General features: G+C 33.2%; 1 protein-coding gene across 1 annotated transcript in view; it reads left to right on the top strand.

The window, feature by feature from the left end:
- Window positions 1-21472, top strand: part of LOC150095679 (calcium-transporting ATPase sarcoplasmic/endoplasmic reticulum type-like) — a 382896-nt gene that overhangs the window by 261705 nt on the left and 99719 nt on the right. The window contains 2 exon segments of the mRNA XM_090409696.1: window positions 4934-5056; window positions 16933-16993. Coding sequence (XP_090265822.1) covers window positions 4934-5056; window positions 16933-16993 — 184 coding nt within the window.

Raw genomic sequence — 21472 nt, 5'->3', positions numbered from 1 at the left:
TGGCACCAATTTATTGTTGTATAAAGAGAGAGAGAGAGGGAAAAAAAAAAGTATTTTGTCTTAAAATAATTGTCTCCCAGATTCGGTAAATTGATATATCCATACTTGTTGAGGTTTAGAGTATCTTTTAAAGCAGCTGCTGATCCCAAAAACAATCTCTGACTTATGACTTCCATGTAGCACTTTTGTTTTCTTCCATATGATCCTGCGTGAAGGGGTATCCAAAGTATGGTCCTCTTGTCCTAAATGATAGTGTCGAATGTATTTTTATGTTCTTCAGATTTTAATTGATTTTTGGTTCTATGTAGATAGTGGTATCCTTGTCTTTTTTTGCATTGCATATATTTTTACTTGTTTTATTTTTATTAGTGATCTAGGTGATTGATAACTAGTGTTTTTTTGCAGATTTATGACCATAAATGGTAGGAAATTTTGGGATGACATTAAGGCACTTTAAAGATTATTTAATCATTTTTAATTTAAGGCATTATGTAATTTTGGGGTTGTAATATTAATTCCAAAAATATTGTGAAATATTAGTAATATTTCATAATCATTCTAGTATGTTGTTTAGTGTAAGTTATGCTATTTTTTTAAAATATACATTGCATGACTTGGAGGTTGTAATAAATGTAATTGCAAGGGAGGAAAAAAAAACCATTAGTACATAGTAATTGTTAACATATAATAGTGATTGTGTTGGAATTGCCTACCTCATTATTCAGTTGATAAAATCCTGCTTTGAAAGTTTATGGAAGCACATGAGTGTGGAATTTTTTTACAAATTCATAATGTACTATCTGTAGTGTCGGAATTTTGATCTCCCACCATTTTTATGAAAGACAAGTAGTCCCTAAATACACAAGAATTAGCTATATTTAAATAACCTGCACAACTTATACATGTAACAAAAATTATATGGTTTGTTCAAAAATTTCAATATATTTCATCCAACTTATGTGGACATCATCAGGGAGATAAACTGTTAACTACATCCAAAAGATGAATCAAAATCATGAGTCATAAATCATGCATATATTAGCTTGTGTCTCAGTCGCAGCTGAAATATATATTACACTATTAGAGTTCAATGGAACAATTATAAGTTACATAGATAAAAATTATTTAAAGTAATTATTAATTTAAAACAAAAAAAAAAAGAAGAAAACTTATGAACAATTAATAGTGATCACTTCCCAAAACTTGGGTAAGGGCATGGTCTGATCAGTTCAGATTGGGACAATTTCATAGCATTTCACATGTTTCGAGGAAAAGACAACATCATTTGAACTTGTTGGAATGTAGTTTTATCTGGTTCCAAAAAAACTGTACCTAGTGTCAACAATCTGAGAAGCAAGGCCAGACTTGTCAGATTCCAAAAATGTAATATAGTGTCGATGTTCTTCAAATTCTACACAAGATAGAATAGCAGTTTGTCCAAAATAGGAAAAACGACATATGCAGGGGTACTTGATAGACACCATGTAAGAAGAGAGGTGGTATTTTTATTGATGGCAGAAAGGAAGTTTCGAAGGTGGTTTGAGGAAAGCATATAGATTGAATTTTCAAAGGATCCTCGCTATTTGTTCTGAAGCTCTTTTAAGGAAGGGTATTGAGCTTCTTTTCACATCATATAGGTAGAAGGATAATAATTATCAATAATTTTTTGAATGGCAGTTTTGTTATATCCATTAAATATTAAATTGCTTTTAATTTTATTCAGTTCCTCTAACAAAAGGGGATCAGAAGAGCAGTTCATATGAGCTCTGTGCAAGACTTGATAATAGCTATTTATTATGAAGGTAAAATGCCTGTAAAAGTTGGCTTTTGATAAACTGAGAATTCATCATAACCTGTGGTATTTGAATTATTAAGATATTCAAAAAATGGAGTTGGTTATTGGATTCACGTTCAATAGTGAACTTGATACAAGAGTATGAAGAGCTTATTTTTTCAAGGAACTGGAGTAAGTAATTCTTACTCATTGTGGGATCAGGTTGCAAATATATCATCAACAAAGCATAACCATATATGAGGCTGAGGAAATGTAGTGTCAGAGTTGTTTTTCTAGATGCTCCATAAAATAATCAGCTAAGACTGGTAAGATAAGCTATCCTTTGCTGTCTTATTATGCCATGTAAAATAGCCTGCATTGATGGTAAATTTAAATAGTTGACAAAGTATCCTGAGAAATCAGATTATAAAAACTGAAGATAGTGGTATTATTATTGTTATAACGGTGTCTCCATAGTCAGAAGACTCATTGCGGGAGATCCTACATTGACACACTAACCATTAATCATGCAATGCATTTCACACATTTGCTGTGTCACAGTGTTAACCACACTATTATAATTTGGTGAATAGGGAGACTACATCAAAAGAAACCATAATCTCATTATTAGATAGATGTAGATCTTTTATTTTCTCCTTGAAGTCAAGACTGCTTTTGATATAAGAGCTGGTTTGGTCAGTGAGATTCTGAAGACTGTATTATATTTTTGCAATCCTAAGTCTGGCTTGATCCTCATGATATTGATGCTAGACATAATTCTTTGAAACCAGAGAAAACTTCATTCTAGCAAATTCACTCACTTCCTTGAAATGCTATGTAATCGTACTAACCTGAACCGATCAAACTTATATCCAAGTTTTGAGAATCTACTAATTGTTCAAAAGTTTTTTTAATAATTAATAATTATTTTAAATAATTTTTTTATCTACACAACTTACTATAATTGTTTATGTGAACTCTAATAGTGTAATATATATATACATATACACACACGAAGGTGGTCTGAAAAGTTCTTGGCCTAACAATGAAAAATCAAATTTATAATTTCAAAATTTTTATTTTTCAACATAATCTCCCTTAAGACTAATACATTTATTCCAGCTTTGCTCCAGTGCCATTATCCTATCCCTGTAGTGGTTCTCAGTAAGATCTGCAAAATACCCCCTCTGCAGCTGCAATTACCTCTTGATTCATAGAAAAACACTGACCTTCAGACTATCCATTTGCATTCAAAAGGTTACAATTTCCAATAAGTTTCTTTTGCAATGACTATTAATAAAGCCCAAGGACAGACCATTAGATATGATGGCTTAGATTTCAGATTTTTAGATACATGGCAGTTATATACAGAATGTTCTCAAGTTAGCAGTCCTGAGAATTTAATTATTTTTGTTGAGGATGATAAAACTTATGTTGTTTATAAAGAAGTGTTATAATGCTCACATTTCTACATGATGACGAAAGCACTATCACCAAATACTCAAGTAAATACCCTGAAGTGAACTGCTGGCAGTATAAGTTCACCTCGGCAAAGTAGGAGGGCTCAGCAACTTACTACAATTGTTCCTTTGAACTCTAATAGTGCAATATCATATACTTTAGCTGCAATCGAGACATGAGCTAATATATGCATGATTTATGACTGATTATTTTGATTCATCTTTTGAATGTAGTTCAAAGCAGTATCTCTGATCTCCACATAACATTTGATAATATATATTGGAGTTTTGGAATAAATTCTGTTCTGAGGAGTCAAGTCCTCCTCATCACTGCTACAATCTATTATGTTTTCACAATTTTTGAAGTGTGACTGATCCATAAACTTCATGTCTCTGGTCACCATCACCTCAAGATGTCTCATTTATTCCTTCAAAATTTCCCCATTTGTGTGGTTTGCATGCCATCCTTGTCTATCAAATTTAAGACCTTACACCTTGCAACCTTAAACTGATGGCTCAACTCACTTCACTAGCTCAATCACCATCTATTGAGATCCTCTTGTAAGGCCACATCTACTCTGTTCCTCATAATTCCCAACTTTACAGCATATCTCTAGTTAAGCCTGTTCCAATATCATTAACATGCAATTTAAACAATGACCAGTTCAGCACTCCACTGGTGACCTTCCTCTTATCCATTTCCATCCTTTTCAGTTCATTTGCCATCTTGTCATGCAACATTCTATCAAATGCTATAAATTAAAGATACCAAGAAATTATATACTTGGTTTAATCCTTTATCAAGTGTAAGCAAACTAAGTTTGCTCCTGAAGTATTTTCAGGACTGGGGCAACTTGTATATAGAAGCTAATGACTTCACATCACTTGCCTTGGTATTCCATAATCTATCATCTAAAATTTCAACATCTATCAAAGTCCTTTTGAAAAATCCAAGTATACCACCAAATACATGACTTCCCCTTAACAAACCCATGCAGACCATCATGGAGAATACTGCTATCAACCCAGTTCTGAATCATAGTCCTTGCCAGCCTCTGTAACCTTAACCACAACCCCAGACACAATGATTGACCCACAATTTGTAGTCTGCCTTTTCTTCCTTTTATGAAGTGGAACAATTTTATTCTCTTTCCTCTTGTTTGGGACTTGCCCTGTTGCATGTTAAACACTTGCAGCATAGTTGCCGTTAATTCCTTGAAACATTCCTTTAAGAGAACTATTTATTAATTTAAAAAAAAAAAAATTAGAGTAACAAATCAGACATACCCAGATAAATAACTTTGACATCATTTGAGTGATATTTAGTGAAAAATATAAAATTAAATTTCACCTTTCATAGTGGAAGGTGAGAACCAAATATATGAGTAAAGTTATTGCAAAACCATAAATAAAAAAAATTAAAAGATAATGAATTGGAGATTATAGATTTTAAAAATTATGAGCTAAACAACTAAAAACTAAAATATACATAATCATACTGTGGTATTTCTACATCTGGCCAGTATTAAGAAAAATTTGTCCAGAATTAATTGCACATAAAGACTGAATTTATTTATATATAAAATTTAATTTGATGAAATACTTCTGGTTTTATTCAAAAACAGGCATTAAATAATCCTGCCTTTGTATATTTTTATTTAGACAATGCAAAGTAAATAGTTTTCATTCAAATTTATAGGTAAATTTGACTTTTGTTGGTGTTGTTGGCATGTTGGATCCACCTAGAAAAGAAGTTTTAGATTCCATTAAGAGGTGTAGAGAAGCTGGCATTCGGGTCATTGTTATTACTGGAGACAACAAAGTAAGTTTAATATCATGTTTGTCACTATTAAATAAATACTGCTGCTTTTATGGGTGATAAATCTGAAAATTGGCAAGTGATAATGTTGTCAACTTCATTTAATAGAAGTAAGCATAATGCAGAATATATATATGTTACTTACTAATGTTGTACTAATAGTGTGAAATGTATGTGCATCTTAGAAATTAGTGGTGAATTGATGGCATAAAAAAAGTTGCAGTACAAGAGGAAACACTGCAGAAATTTCTACCAGAAATACAAAGGCAATTTAGAGGTGTTTCTCCAAACTTTACATAGCTAGGGACCTCTCTCTCTCTGGTGGCCATCATATATTGTATATAGTTTGCTGATATTTATTTAATAAATATCAGCAAACTTCATAGGGCCAGGGGGGTTGTGGGAGTGAGCAAAACTAATAAAGATAAGTACCTGTTTGATTTCTGTTCAGGACATGGACTAGTTGTTACTAATTTGTGGAGAATAGACACAAAAAATAAGTTTTTTTTGTCCTAAACTAGCATTAAGATGCTGGTTTAGGACAAAAAGAGTATACAGGCAATTTGAAATAGGAACCACCAATTAGTTTTCAGAAGGATAAAAATAAATGACATGATAAAAAAAAGTATGTAAGAAGGTTTAAAAAATAAAGTTTAACAACTTTCAGAGGTGAGCTAGAGACTCCAATATATGTTGATATTATTTTTAAAAAAAAAAAAAAAGTGAGTTTGTAAATAAAAAAAATCTTGCTGGAAGGTAGTGAAGAAAACATTTACTGATTCAGCCAGCAAACCATACAGTGGAGGCAAAGATGGAAATGTCAGAAGTTACAGACAATTATAGAAAAGAAGACATAATGGAAGTTCTTGTTAAGTAAGTCAGCATGTGCTATGAGAGAATACTGAGAAAAATACAAGAAAGCAAAGTTATGTGGGAAAAGTAACTAAACAAATGTTGGGAAGAATTGCTAAAAATATATCAAATAAATACGAGGGTGGTTGGAAAAGTTCTCGGCTTAACAATGAAAAGAAAACGAATTTATAATTTCAAAATTATTATTTTTCAACATAATCTCCCTTAAGACTAATACATTTATTCCAGCAATGCTCCAGCACCATTATCCCGTCCCTGTAGTGGTTCTCAGTAAGATATGCAAAATACCCCTCTACAGCTGCAATCACCTCTTGATTCGAAGGGGAAAAAACGCTGACCAGTGAGGAAGAGTTTTAGTTTTGGGAAGAGATAGAAGTCGGAGGGAGCCAAATCTGGGGAATAAGGTGGATGTTCCAATAATTCATAGTGCAGATACCTTATTTTTTCCATTGCCAAAACATCTTTGTAGGCAAGTGCATTGTCTAGATGAAAGATGATTTTTTTTTCTTCTGCAAACCAGGTCTTTTCTCACAAATTTTTCCATCTAGTCTGGTTAAAAGATCAGAATAATATTCCCTGGTTATTGTTTTACCCTTTTCAAGATAATTAATAAACAAAATGCCTTTAGCATCCAAAACACTGATGCCATGACCTTTCCTGCTGATGGAACCGAGTTTTGTCTTCTTTGGTGTTGAACAACCTTAAGGGTTGAAAACAAAGGAGAAGAGTGCCCATAAACTTTTATGAACTTCGAATGAATTTCTTTTGGTGTTAAACCTTCTTTTACAAAGAATTTTATAACCGCATGATACTCAATTTTATCCATTTCAAGGATATAGACAACACTTTTGCTTCAGACAGCTCTATAAAACAAACTACTTGATAGAATGACTTGCAATTTCACATGGATGCTTACTACAGATGCCAACTTAGAAAGAAAAAAAAAATCTTGCCAATAGTGTTACCATCTATGGTCGAGGCCAATAACTTTTCAGACCACCCTCATATCAGGAAGGTGGGAAAATGTTCTCGAAGCTATTGAAAAGCTTAGAAATGGAGGAAAATACATTGTAAAAGGAATCAAATGATAAAAGACATAAATAACTGAAGAAAAAATATCTAGATGTCTGGAGTGATTACTTTAAAAGATTGTTCTATCACTTCTTGTTTCATTGTGCATTCCTCTTGAATATTTTATACCACTGCTATCAGGAATACATTCCAGTACTTGGGATAGAAAATGTCATCAAAAACTTCAAAATGTGGAAAGGCAGTTGGAGCAGATGATATTTAACTAGAAATGCTCAAATATAGAGGTAGTTTTATAGTGACTGCTAGTACTCCATAATTCAGAAGGCCTAGTCAGGAGGTTGAATTCTGGATGGTTGGAGTAGTTCTCATAGTATCCATCTGTAAAAGAAGGGAAATAAAATTTAATGTGGAATTTTCCGAGGAATATCCCTACTGTTCTAAAAATGTAGAAGGGAAACTTCCACAGCTTGGACAAAACATGCTGAATTTAGGTCATATTACAGGCTGTCGGGATTAGATTTTCACTTCAAAACAAATAGTTAAGAAATCATGAAAATATATAAGAATGATCTGTTTTGTTGACCTGAAAAAGGCATATGACAAGCTGCCACGAGAAAAAAAAGCTGTTCAAAACACTATAATGATATGATGTAAACGGTACATAATGCCAAGCAATGCATAGTCTATATTTAAATTATGTCAGTGGTTAGAATTGAAGGAAGTATGAGGATGGTTTGATGTAAAATCAGGTATAAGCAATGGTTCACATTATCTCTGCTGTTGTTCATCAATTTGGATCACATTATGAAGGAATGTGACATTAAACCTAATATCAGAATTGGAGATATTCAGCTCGTACTCATGCACTCATTCAACTTCATGCCCATGTTATACTCTTAAATCCAGTGTAGGTTTCCAGAATTCCCTAACTAAATTATATAACTTCTGGAATAAATTTTGTATAAAAATCAGTAATAAAAAGACAATGACAGTGAAAATACACAGGAACACTGAAAACATCAGCTGCATCTTAAATGGAAATATATAGACTGGGTAAAACATTTCAGCTGTTTAATCACTTTTTTTTTTTTTTTTTTTTTTTTTTTTTTTTTTTTTTTTTTTGAAAATAGTAAATTAAATATAGAAATAGAAGATAAAATTGCAAAATTGATATGGTTGGGAGTGAACCAAATAAATTTATATGGAAGAAGGGAAATTTTAGTCAAAACACTTTTAAAGTACCTATTTACAAGAAAAATGTTCAAACAAATTTTAACTTGTGTATCTGTGTGAGATTGGTTAGAAGTCAAACAGCTGATTGAAAATACCACTGATGTAAGATTTCTGAGATTAAAATTAGAGAAGTGAACAGATGGCATCATTTGTAGAAGCATATTAAAAATGAAGATAATAAGAACTTGACATTGTTAGCATTCAGGAATGTCCAAGCAGAACTAATCTTAAGGGTATTGTCAGTTAAGATTAGCTCTGCTCAGACATTCCTTAAATCAAGTGAGAAATAAAGGATAACAGAAGTTGTTTCGTGCAAAAAAGAGAGAGAGAGAGACCCAGAAGAAAACCAAGATGTGGGTCGACTGATGCAGTACAAAATTTCTTAGAGGATTGAAATATAAGATCCTGTTAGTATTGGGGGTCTGAAAGATAGCAGACTAATTTGAAGGAAAATTGCTGATAAGAATTTAGTAATAAAGTAAACTTTTCATGTAATACTGTCATAGTATCTTGTACTCTACCCCCCCCCCCCTCTACTTGAGGGTACATATCAGGAATTCAATGATAAGAGCCTATCATGACCAAGTAACTTGGTTTCTTTTAAGGCCTATAATTAATGCTGTGATAGTTAATCTTGTTCATACTTTGCTGTGTAAGTCTGTAGCATGTATTTTCTGCCTGGTTTGTCTGTTTTGTGGGATGAGAAACTGTCACTTCCATATATGACCAACTAGCTAACCTTCCATTGAGAAATCCATATAAAAGTTGTTTGTGTCATAGATGAAATTCAAAAATTCAAGGTTTTCCATCCAAAAGGTATCATTTAGTTTGGGGGGGCTCTTGTGTTAGGCAGTTATCTCACTGTCTGGAAATCCTTTATCCACATATCCAGGCATGTTTGACATTGATGCTCGACTTCAAATCCGATATTGATCTGACTGTTAATACATTGATACATGTGCCTCCTGTCTGTGTTGGGGGGGGGGGGGGCAGTTTCTAAACTGCAAAGTAGTGTAGTTTGGTGTAGTGTAGTGCAGTTTCGGTGTACTGAAAACCGAATGTATCTGCAGTTGACTACATGGAAAACACATTCTCATAATAGTGCTGTGCTGCATCCCAAAGCATATTAAAGGAGGAATATATCCAGAGATTTTTAAGTTCTCTTCGTAAAATATAGTTAAGATCTAAAAAGAGAGTATCAAAAGCTCTGTCTTCAATTTGTAGGTTTTTCACCACATTGATGATGCTGTCTCTGATTGGCCTCATAAGTCCATACACATTACAAATGATATCAGTATATCAAATATCCTTCACCTCAGGATCCACTTTATAGTTGAAAGAATGGGATAATAAGTATAATAAAAATGAAATAATGTTTATTATTAAAAATAATAATGAAAATAAAGTACAATATTTTTGCACTTGGATCACATACCATCCAAACAGATCACATACTTATGGACACACATGCTTATGTCCTCTTTAGCAATATGACTTGATTGTAACATAAGGAAACGGGGCTCCTGTTACAGTAGATTCTCGCTCTAATATATCATAACCAACTCCACTATAAGTTGCCACAGAAAAACTTGATCATAAGTCAGGACTTTGCTGTGTTCCTATGATTTGATATAGTGAGACTGAGCTGCATTTGCTCATATCAAACTTTCCTTACTGCTGAACTCAGTCACATCTGTGATATCTTTTTAGTGAGCAACAATCCCTCCTATAAGTATTTGAATGCTGCATCTTTCTTAACCTGGACTAAAGTAAACATCCATTATGTTCATATATGTTCTAAATGCTTCCGAAATAATATACCATCTTGTCATAAATACTGCTACAACTTCCACATGCCTTGTGGAATGGAACCGAGCTTGCACAATTCTGTGGAAGCCTGGTTCCATTGGTTACACTTTGTGCAACGAACATTTGCATGTTTATCAGTAGAGTTTTCTAGCTATATGGGTTAACATGCAGTGGGGAGATTTGAGAACCATGTAGCTATGGCAGCATTTCCATTGGATGTTGTGTGTGACAGCAAAAAAGAAACGTTTTGAACATTGAGTGTTGCTATATGCATGTTATGCATGTGGTTTGTATGTGCTGAAAGCTGTAAATGAATTACTGATAGATTATAGGGTTATGTGCTGTTCAAGTTGTAACAGTATATATGGCTAGACTAGGTAGCTAGTTTATGCTATTGGTTTGTATATTCTTCCTTTTCTTATATAATCTTCAACATTAACAGTGTAGGAACTGGAGTAATTTAGAAATATTGGAGAGGGATACAGTGAGATCTAGGTACTTTTTTTTTTTCTCCTATAATGTATCACTAAAAAGATTGGTCTTACTTGTATCTGGAAGTTCATGAATTCTTATTGAAAAACATTATATCCTAAAACATGTTAAAAGCATGAATATGATAATGTTGCTGTTGGGTATGTTGCATGTTCAGGTATATTATAAGGAAGAAAAGGAAAATAAGATACTTTACTGCAAACTACAAACAATTTCATCCAACCAGACATAGTCAGAAGTATAATTGGATTATATCTAGTATTGGAGATCTTCATATGAAAAATATAGCATATGGTAAATACTAGATTTTACAAAGACATTGACAAATGCTGAATAGCAGCATATGACATAAATTTTGGTAGCTGATGAAGCACATAAGTTGATCCCATGGATATTCCCTTCACTTTTTGTATCATTTAAATGTGATTAGAGAAATGAGTATGTATAAGCAGAGTTGAAGAGTGAAAGTAATTAGTGTTCTTGGGAAACTGCTGTTTATTTTGTTTATTAATGATATTGTGAATGGGTGTATAGGGTGTTTCCTGATTTGATTTGGAGGGGCATAGGATTTTTTCTGATTACCATTCCTATTATTAGAAATGGTGATATAGCATGACTGCTGTATTCCTTCAAGAAAACTTGAAAAGATAGATGAATTAGTTAAGCAAAAGAAAATATATACCATTTCATTGTTGCCAAGTGTAAGTGTCTAGGAAGTTAGGTGGTATAAAAAAAGAAAGAAAATAAAGGGGATAAAAAACAGTTAATGCAAATATTATGCAATTTTATAAAGGACACTGGCTAACAGATTGGAGGAGGGATATTTTCTTTGAAGCATCTATGAATTTTGCACAGATATTGCATGTTTTGAGGGAAATGTAGAGATAAGAAATAATCAAAACAGAATCGTCTTTAAAAAAAGGTAACAACTGTGGTTGAAATTGCAAATCATTTAGCTCTAGAAATTAAGCAAAGATGTAAAGAATTGCTGAACTCGCACAAAAGAGGAACCTACCATTGCTGAACTTGTCAAAATGGAGAGCAATGAATTATAAAAGAAGAATAAATTGACAATTCTCCTATCCTATGTTTGCATTACAGAAGGTTTTTAAAAAAATTGACTTCAATCTCTAAAATTTAGAAACGGATTACCCAAATTTTGAATGGAGCTTGGTCTTATAATAAATTTAGTTTAATCCTTTATCCAAGTGTAAGCAAACAAAGTTTGTACCTGAAGTATCTTCAGGACTGAGGCAACTCGTAGTAAAAGTGGACCAAGCTCTCATCGCTCCTTGTCTTAGTATCTCCCATAATGCAAAGCATATCTCCTTGCAGACACGTATAATGCTATGCATTAAGGCAGTGTTTCTCAAAGTGTGGTACGCTGACCTCCGGGGGTTCACGAGAGGTCTTCAGGGGGTCTGTGGCAATTTTCAGCTATGCATCATTAACGCATGGAATAAAATTTAAGTTTGAGATCGTAAAACGTTCCTATTGTATCACCGAATAAGGGACAGAGGCATCTGCAGGCTGTGTAATATGTTTCTCAACAAACAGTGCAATTAGAGATAACTGGGTAAAAATGGCACTAACTAATGAATCGCATGACCCCTCCCACATAAAATGCTGTATAGTAGACAATCAAAACCATATGGTGCACTGGCAACATATGGTTTTGTTTGAGTGAACGTGCTAAAACTAAGAAATATATAGTGAATGTGTTTCAGATATTATATAAGGAATTCAGTTGAGGAGAATTAGCATTTCAACTGAACTGTCGGCTTGCCTTTGTCAATTAGTAGTGTGATCTTTTGTTAATACCGCACCAATCGTATGAACGTCTTCATCGCTGCTTTATCTCTACTGGCCTACCATTGCCGTCTGTTTCGAGTTCTGCTTTCACTAGCCATTTGTTGAAGGACTTCGTTAAATACGGTAATTTTTTTTAGCTTTCAAATTCTTAAGTATGGATCACTGCTTAAGGACTGGATTTTTAAAATGCGCAAAAGAGAGGAACATAGTAGATACAAGTAGCTGTCAGCAACAAGAAAATGTTGATAATGTATCTGGATCAAGTGAAATTGATAAGTGTGTGTCGTCTGACATCTCTAAAGAACCAACTAGGAAGAAGATGAGAAAACTTCATAAATACGATATAAATTACTTGAAATGTGGATTTTCTTGGACGGGAAATGAAGAGGAACCTATTCCATTATGTGTAATTTGCGGTGAAACTTTAAAAAATGAAACCGTGTAATTTAAATCGCCATTTTGAATCGAAACATAATGAATCCAAGGACAAACCTGTTGAATTTTTTCAAAATAAACTAAAAAATTAAAAGAATCTCAAAAAGTGATTTTGATCGTGTCAGGAGGTGAAAACATGAAGGCTATTAATTAATTAAGGTATTAATAGCAAAAAGTGGTGCAGTGGAAACAATTGGTGAAACTTTGGTCAAGCCTGCAGCAAAAATAATAGCGGAAATTATGATCGGAGATAATGCAAAAAGATCTTTTGATCGGATTCACCTTTCAAATAGTACCGTTCATCGAAGAATCACTGAAATGGCTGAAAATATATTATGTGTTGCAGGTAGATGAATCCACCAACATTACAAATTTTGCAAATCTTCTAGTGTTCCGTTAGGTACGAAAAAAATCAAAAAAATTCATGGCGACCTTTTATATTGCCAGCACATGCAACAGGAGAAGAAATATTCAACAGTATAAATACCTTTATGCATCAAAACAAGCTTGATTGGAAAAGTTGTGTTGGAATAAGCACGGATGGAGCGAAATCCATGGTCGGATCTAATAAAGGGTTTGTTTCAAGGATTCAAGCTGTTGCACCAAATGCAAAGTCGACACACTGCTGCATACATAGGGAGGCTTTGGCTACACATATGATGTCTACAGACCTAAGAAAAGTTCTTGATGAAGCTGTAAAAATCATGAATTATATTAAAGGCCGTCCTCTAAACGCCAGACTTTTCTCTCAACTCTGCAAAGAAATGGGACGCAACTATACACAATTTCTTTTCCATACCGATGTTCGTTGGCTTTCTCGTGGAAAAGTCCTTACTCGTTTATTTGAACTTCGGAATGAACTGCAAGTTTTTTCTTGATGAAAAGTTTGAATTGAAAAAGCATTTACATAATTGGAAATGGCTCAGTCAATTAGTATACCTGGCAGATATATTTACTGTATTAAATAGTCTTAATTTATCATTACAAGGCAAGGAAATTTCTATATTTCATGTCCAAGATAAAGTGAACGACATGTTGGCAAAAATGAAGTTATGGCAAAAGCGGGTTGGTAATGGAGAGTTTGGCGCGTTTCCATCGCTTCATGAATTGCTCGCAAGTTCAAATGAACAAATTGATGATGATGTGAAAATTACTCTCATGCAGCATTTAAAAAGCATCACAAATGAATCTAGAAAAGTATTTCCCTCAATTGAACATTAATATTGAGTGGATAAGATACCCTTTCAATAAAAACAAATTTATGCCAAAGGGTCTATCGTCAATAGAAGAAGAACAACTTTTCGAACTAGCTTCTGATGGTTTCCTAAAAAATAAATACAGCGAGAATATGTTATCATCATTTTGGCTACAAATATAGAATGAATTTCCTGAATTAACAGATAAAGCTCCAAGGTTCATTTTTTGATTTCCAAGTTCATATCTGTGCGAAGTTGGATTTTCGGCCCTTGTAGATATTAAGACGAAGAAGAGGAATTGCCTTATAGATGTCAAACTGCATCTGAGATTGAAATTAACAACTATAGAGCCAAATTTTGCTGAAATTTTATCTTGCCATAAGCAATTTCACTCCTCTCATTGATGATAAATTGTTTCAAGTACGTAAAACTTTATAGTATCTTTATAAAGTTTGTTCTATTAAAAATAAAGCATATTTTTTTGTTTACATGAACATATAAATTCAAATAAAATAGATAATTAATTAATTTATTTATTTTTTAATTAATTAATTAGGGAGCACTTGGTAATAATGAAAATTTAAGAAGGGGTCTGCAGATATCTGAAGTTTGAGAAGCACTGCATTAAGGGAAGGGCCACTACCCAGATAGATTTCAAAACTGGTCTGGATAGTGGCTCTTTCCTTAATGCATAGCATTATATATGTCTACAAGGAGATGTGCTTTGCATTATGGGAGATACTAGACAAGGAGTGATGAGAGCTTGGTCTACCTTTACCACGAGTTGCCTCAGTCCTGAAGATACTTCAGGCGCAAACTTTGTTTGCTTACACTTGGATAAAGGATTAAACTAAATTTATCATAGTCTAACCAAGTGGAAAAAACTTTCAACGAGCTTGGTCTTAGCTGTGATCAGAGTTATTATCTGAGACCTCCAAGAATCAAAGACTCAAGTGAGACTGTTACCCACACCAGCTATCATACCTTATTTTAAACTAATTCACACTAGATGCACTTACCACTTTAATTGGCAAAGTGTTCCACTCACTTGCTGCTCTGTGTGAGAAAATCTAACTCTTATTCCTTTCTTAACTGCACACAAACTTCCTTGGGTGTCCCCATGTTCTCACTCTGCCTTCCACATGAAAATTTCATTCAGACGGTATCCTATAACACTCATTCAGAAGTTAATTGTCCTATATCATATCACTCCCCTTCTTCCTGTTTATCCAGGATCTGCAGTCCACCTTCACTTATTCTGTCCTCATAATGTACATTCCATAATCCCAATATAATCTTTGTACCCTTCTGCAGCTTCATCTCATCCAAATCCAGAGACCAAATCTGCACATAGAAGTCCAAGTTCAGTCTTATCAAGCCCTTGTAAAGAGTCAGAATCACTTCCTTATCCTTACTTGTCAATGTTTGTTTCAACATCATAATTATCCTATAAGCTGTATTTGCAATTTTTAATAATGTGACCTTTGAACTTCAATTTAAATATTTGAAGACCACTAGCCTCATAATTTTCTTTTAGCATAGCCATAGAAATCACATAAAGAAATGATTGACAGACAAACTATACTCTGAAATAAACAGCAAGGGTTTACTAAAAGAATCATGTTTTAGCGATTTGCTCATATTTTATAACAATGTTATGACTAAGTTGAATAAAGGGAATGGATACACTATGATAATGTTGGACTTTGCAAAGGCATATGATAAAGTACTACATGAAAGGGTGTTGCATAAGTTGAAGAATATGAGACTGGAATATAAACTCTTGACTTGGATAAGTGGATGGCTGATGGACAGGTATCAGAAAGTGGCATCTGGTGATGTACCTAGGGTCAGCTCTCAAACACCTGAACAATAGTAGTCTGAGAGCTGACCCTAGGTACATCACCAGATGCCACTTTCTGATACCTGTCCATCAGCCATCCACTTATCCAAGTCAAGAGTTTATATTCCAGTCTCATATTCTTCAACTTATGCAACACCCTTTCATGTAGTACTTTATCATATGCCTTTGCAAAGTCCAACATTATCATAGTGTATCCATTCCCTTTATTCAACTTAGTCATAACATTGTTATAAAATATGAGCAAATCGCTAAAACATGATTCTTTTAGTAAACCCTTGTTTACTAAAAGAATCTGAAGTAAACCCTGTTTATTTCAGAGTATAGTTTGTCTGTCAATCATTTCTTTATGTGAGTTCTTGCCAACTTATCTAAAATCTTCACAACCAGTCCAGAGATACTGATATGTATATGATAGTTCAAACTGGTTCAGAAATATAACCTCATTTCATGACAGTGAGCCTATTACAAAAATAAGGTTAGATTTATGGCTATATGCTTAGTGTTTTTCAGGTTATAGAAGCAGGGGTTTGTTGTATTTTTAAAAGAAAATCACTTTGCCATATACTGACTTGTTTCTTTTTTTAAAAGTGAAGTGAATATTCTCTATTATTTGTGAATGAAAGCTACTTAATAGTCTAGCCTTTAACTTCCAGAAATTATGGTAGTAGCAGATAGTTTAAAATTTAAAGAGAACAAATATTTGAAAAGAATTTAGTGTACTTGGCATACCTTACAGTTTGTGCTTAGGTACAAAACTTTTATTGGAAATAATTGTTTTATTTACTCATATACATTACCTTTTCTTTGAAGACTTATTAATATTAAGTCTTTAATATATATGTTAATAGTTGCATGAAATTGTCAAGAGCATTTTGTTCTTGAGGATTCTGTTTATGTTCTGATGTTATTATATATAAACTTTGCTTCTTGCATCAGCTTTTATGCTAAGGAAAAACTTAATTGGAGAACACAGAAGAAAATTAAGAGGTAATGTAAAATAATTGTAAATTAATAGGATGGGTTATAATAAAAAATGAGCCTTGCATTCTTTGACTGCTATTTAGTTAAAAAGTAACTGAAATTTTTTTTCAGAAATCTTATGTATTTCTCATACAAAATAAGATTGTTTATAGGGTACTGCAGAAGCTATTTGCCGAAGAATTGGTGTATTTAGTGAAGATGAAGACACAACAAGTAAGTTTTTCAATTTCTTTTCTTTTTTGGTTACTGAACATTTTAGAATAAACATGTGATCTGCCCATGAAACATTATTAGACCAGAAAAAATACAACCTACTAAACACTTTCAATTTCTCTCTCTCGACTCTTTATCTGAAGAAAGTAATTTCATCACTTTTCTCACTATGCCTACAAGTTGACCTATGATAATCTGAGTAATGTAGGAGGGGGGGGGGGATTCCCCCCATATCAACTCCAATTTGCCTGAGATGTTTGATTGTGAGTGGAAATAATGTATTTCATTAAAAACAGCAGATCTCTTTCTGTAATAATAATTATTATTATTATTCGTGACACCTCTAAGGAGTCTGTATGCTCGTCGGAAGGACACCTACTATACAACACCAAATCACCAATCAACTACATCAGCACTATCTACCACACAACACCACCACAACAAGTATTTGTGTCTGTAAATTGTGTGTATTCTGAAGGGCCAATTTGTCTGTATGCGGGATGAAAAATCCGAGTTTCAGGAGAAAAAACCCTGCTATCACTGTATGAGATCGGCTAACTCACCTTCAAATGAAAAAATCCATATAAAGATTCCTCCTGTCAGAATGGAGATCAAACATAGGCCTTTTCTAATTGAAGGATGCAACATACCATCATTCTTCCACTTGCGCTACGGAGGCGCTATGAATCATTTATAATAATTTATTTAACATTTAACAATTTATATAATCATTTATTATTATGAATCATGTTAATCAGATTCATTTTATTTTTCACTGTTATACATGCATTTTTAGATGCAGCTTATTTTGATTTGATTATGCTGATACTCAAGTTGATGAACTTGGCAGTGGACTCTTGCCACAACCAACTTGTTGGACCACAGAAATAGTTTGCTATAGTGAATTTCTTTTATTGAACTGTACCTAAAGGTCTTTTGTTGAGACTTTTCAGTAATTTGCTATAATAAATTTGTTAAAGTGGTCTATACTATAGTGAGAGTGGACTGTAACTATTTCTTTGATCTTACAAGTTTGCTTTGTCAAACTACACTTAATGTATTTTATTAATTCCCCCCCCCCCCCCCCAATTCTTTACAAACAATCATTATCATCAAATTCTTGCCATGTATCCTCAAGGAGTGTACAGGATATGATAGTACTGCATGAAAAACTTACACCATTACTAACTTCCTATCTACAATTTTCCTCCAAATCAGTCTGTTACCTGTCAAGACTCTAACATTATCAGATCTTATATTTCTATCTTCTAAGGCACTTTTTACCGTATCAATCCACCTATATCTTGTCTTTTTCCTGCCAACCTGGCAGAGAACACTTGTTTTGCTAATCTTTCCTCTCCCATTCTGTTTAAGTGACCATACCACCTGAGATTAGCTCTGTGAATGCATTCCTGGATGCTGACACTGTCACGTTCTTTCCTAATATCCTCATTTTTAATATGATAATGCCATCTGTTCATGCCCCTAATCTTTCTCAGGACTCTCATATATGTTGTCTCTAGTCTTTGGTCAAGTGCTTTACTTCTGACCCAGCTCTCAGATCCTTGAGTTAAAATTGGTTTGAACACTGTACAGCTAATTTAGTGTTTTGACTAATTTCTCCCTTATTCCATATAAATTTATTCAATGACTTCCTGCCATACTAGCTTTGTTGATTCTGTTGTCTATTTCCATATTTAATTTACTATCTTCACTAAGAATCGTGCCTAAGTAACTGAAATGTTTCACTTGTTCTATAGGTTCTCCATTCACAATGCAGTTGACATTTTCAGTGATTCTGCCTATTTTCATTGTCTTTATATTGTTATTGCTGACCTTCATACCATATCTATTACAAAAGTTATTCGATTTAGTGAGGGAATCTTGTGGATTTATTTAGAAGTTATAAACATGTTTATTCACATGTTATTCAGAGAAAATCAGTATTCTATGAAACAGCATTTAAACATTTCAGTAACTAATTACCTTCATTGCAGTCACCTTCCTTCTGCATATACCTAATTCCATGATCATACTTTCTTTTATTTTTGAAAGAAATGCTTACAATTCTTTGTTCAGCTAGTTTCCTCAATTTCTCGAAGTCAGCTACTGGAACAAACATGAACAAAAGAAACCTTAATGGGAAAGAAGTGGAGCAAGCAGAGGAATGAGAAATGCTGTGTTAACGTAATTGGTATTATTAAGACTAAGAAGGCCAGAAATGAGTGAAATCCTTCTAAATAATGCGGTTTGTTCACGTTTGAATCAGAGAAAAGAAAAAAACATGATGATAAACTTCTTGAATGGGAGCCAGTTTCTAGCAGGATGATGTAAAATAATTTTGAAATCAGGAAATTAGACAAGTTTGTTTCTGGGATTCCCACTAAAGGTTCTAGTAGAAGAATTTTTTTGAATCATTAGTGAGGGCAACTGATAAAATAGAAATCTTGTTGGAGACAGTATTCAGACTAGAGACTACAGATATAAGAGTTCCGAGAAAAATTAGGGAAGTGAACAGCAGTGGCAGAATCATTACAAATGAAGATATTAGAAAGGAACTTGACATTGATAACATTCAAGAATTTGTGAGCAGAGCTAATTTAAGGTGGTATGTCCACTTAAATAGAATTGGAGAAGAAAGTTTAGCACAACAGGTGTTTGATGCCAAGATGGCAAGAAAGACAAAGTCTAAGTGGATTGATTCACTCAGCAGTGCCTTAGAAACACAAAATATTAGATACAACAATATTGGTGCTGACATGTAATAGACTAATTTGAAGAAAAATTGTTGATAGTAGATTAATAATAATATAAAGTTAGTCATGTAGTGCTGTCATATTAACCTGAACATTAGTGAAAACAGAAGCCATTTTAAGGCTTAAATTTTGATTAAATAATAATATTAACTTACTAGTATCTGTAACTTACTAGTATTTCAGATACTAAATTTATCATAGCAATTTAAAAGGGTTATAAGAGTTTTTCTTTGTGTTTCATAAATTCAGTTAACTGAAGTTAAAATTATATATTTAAGCATAATTTTTTGAGGGGTGGGCGGAGAAATTGCAACCATCTTGTTGAGATAAAACCTTATCCCATCCTGCAGAAAAGAACATGTCAGCTAGGAAATCACACATATTTAAATAAACAAGGTAAACCTTATCCCAAAATATTTAGTCTTTTAATCAAGTAATATCCAAGGTTATAGATAACCACACACATAAAAGAAGCACTATAGAACCACTCTCATTGCGATGAACTACCAAACATATAAAATTCATTCCAAAGTGTCATAGTATTAATGTTATTCTAAAAGATATTCAATTGTAGCAAAACTCTTTATTTGGTCTCTGAAGGTTCTATATTGTTGATAATACTAATATTTTATCTTTATAACAGGATTCATCGTTGCACTGGTTATTAAAAAATTACCATCGTGCGAATATTGCACTTGAAAATATGAAAATGGCATAACCAGTTGCTGTAATCATCCTTTGTTTATTCTTAATTTATAAAGAATGAGTTGCTGAAAAGCAGAAGAATAACATAAATTTTTTATGAACTTTGTTTTTCTTTTATGCAAATCTTAGCATATTTGCCAGTCTCTGTAAAGTACCAGAAACAAGAAATCTGGTGAACTCAATTTATTTAAAATAAAACTTTAGAAGTGATGGCCGTAATCCTAAAAATCTCAACAGAGAATCAATAAATATACTTCTATGCTGTTAATATTGGTTGATGTCACAGAATTGTCATCATTCCATAATAAAATGAACCTACAAATGATTTGTTAGATTCTAAGGGATTGGGGAAGGGGATAAAATAGCATCCTTTTTACATGCTGCCGAGGATAAATTATTTAAAGAAATCCGAAAGAAATGGCTACCTCATTATGTGCTGCTAAGAATATATTATCTAGATGTGTACAATATTACTTGTTCTTGTAACTTGTCTTGTATCAAACATATTGGCAGGTCTAGGAAGATCAACATGGGTGAATATAAAGATTACTTCTACTTTCCTGCTCTTGATAACTGTTTAGGTGGACTCCATCCTCAGCACTAGGCATAGCAAAATGGAAGAATACCCAAGTGTACAAAGAAGTAAATTCCATTGTTAGGAAATTATTCAACATCTGTAACTCTTTTTATCAAACAGAACCTGAAAAAAGAAAAAAAAATCTCTTGAACTTAAAGGGAACTTTTAAATGTCTCCAGTGATTTCTTAATTATCCAGTCCTGAAACAGAACCTCATTTAATCAGTCATGAATGGATCACTATCTAGCAATAGGTTCATTTTACTTTTTTAATATCATTCCCACAAACAAGAGGCTGCAACCGTGTGTGTGTGTGTGTGTGTAAACAAGTGGTTAAGAAGATAGTAAAAACCTCTTGAAATGCTTGAACAACTGAAGGTCATAGTCCTTGAGGAAAGCTACAACAACAAAAAAAGAAAAAAAAAGAGAGAACAGAGGGGTG

This window comes from Typopeltis vanoorti, chromosome 20 (assembly GCF_054136105.1).
Source record: "Typopeltis vanoorti isolate ZY-2024b chromosome 20, IOZ_Tvanoo_1.0, whole genome shotgun sequence".
In the NCBI taxonomy this organism is placed as follows: domain Eukaryota; kingdom Metazoa; phylum Arthropoda; class Arachnida; order Uropygi; family Thelyphonidae; genus Typopeltis; species Typopeltis vanoorti.
Note: the sequence above shows the minus strand (reverse complement) of the source record. Positions and strands in the feature narration are given on the sequence as shown.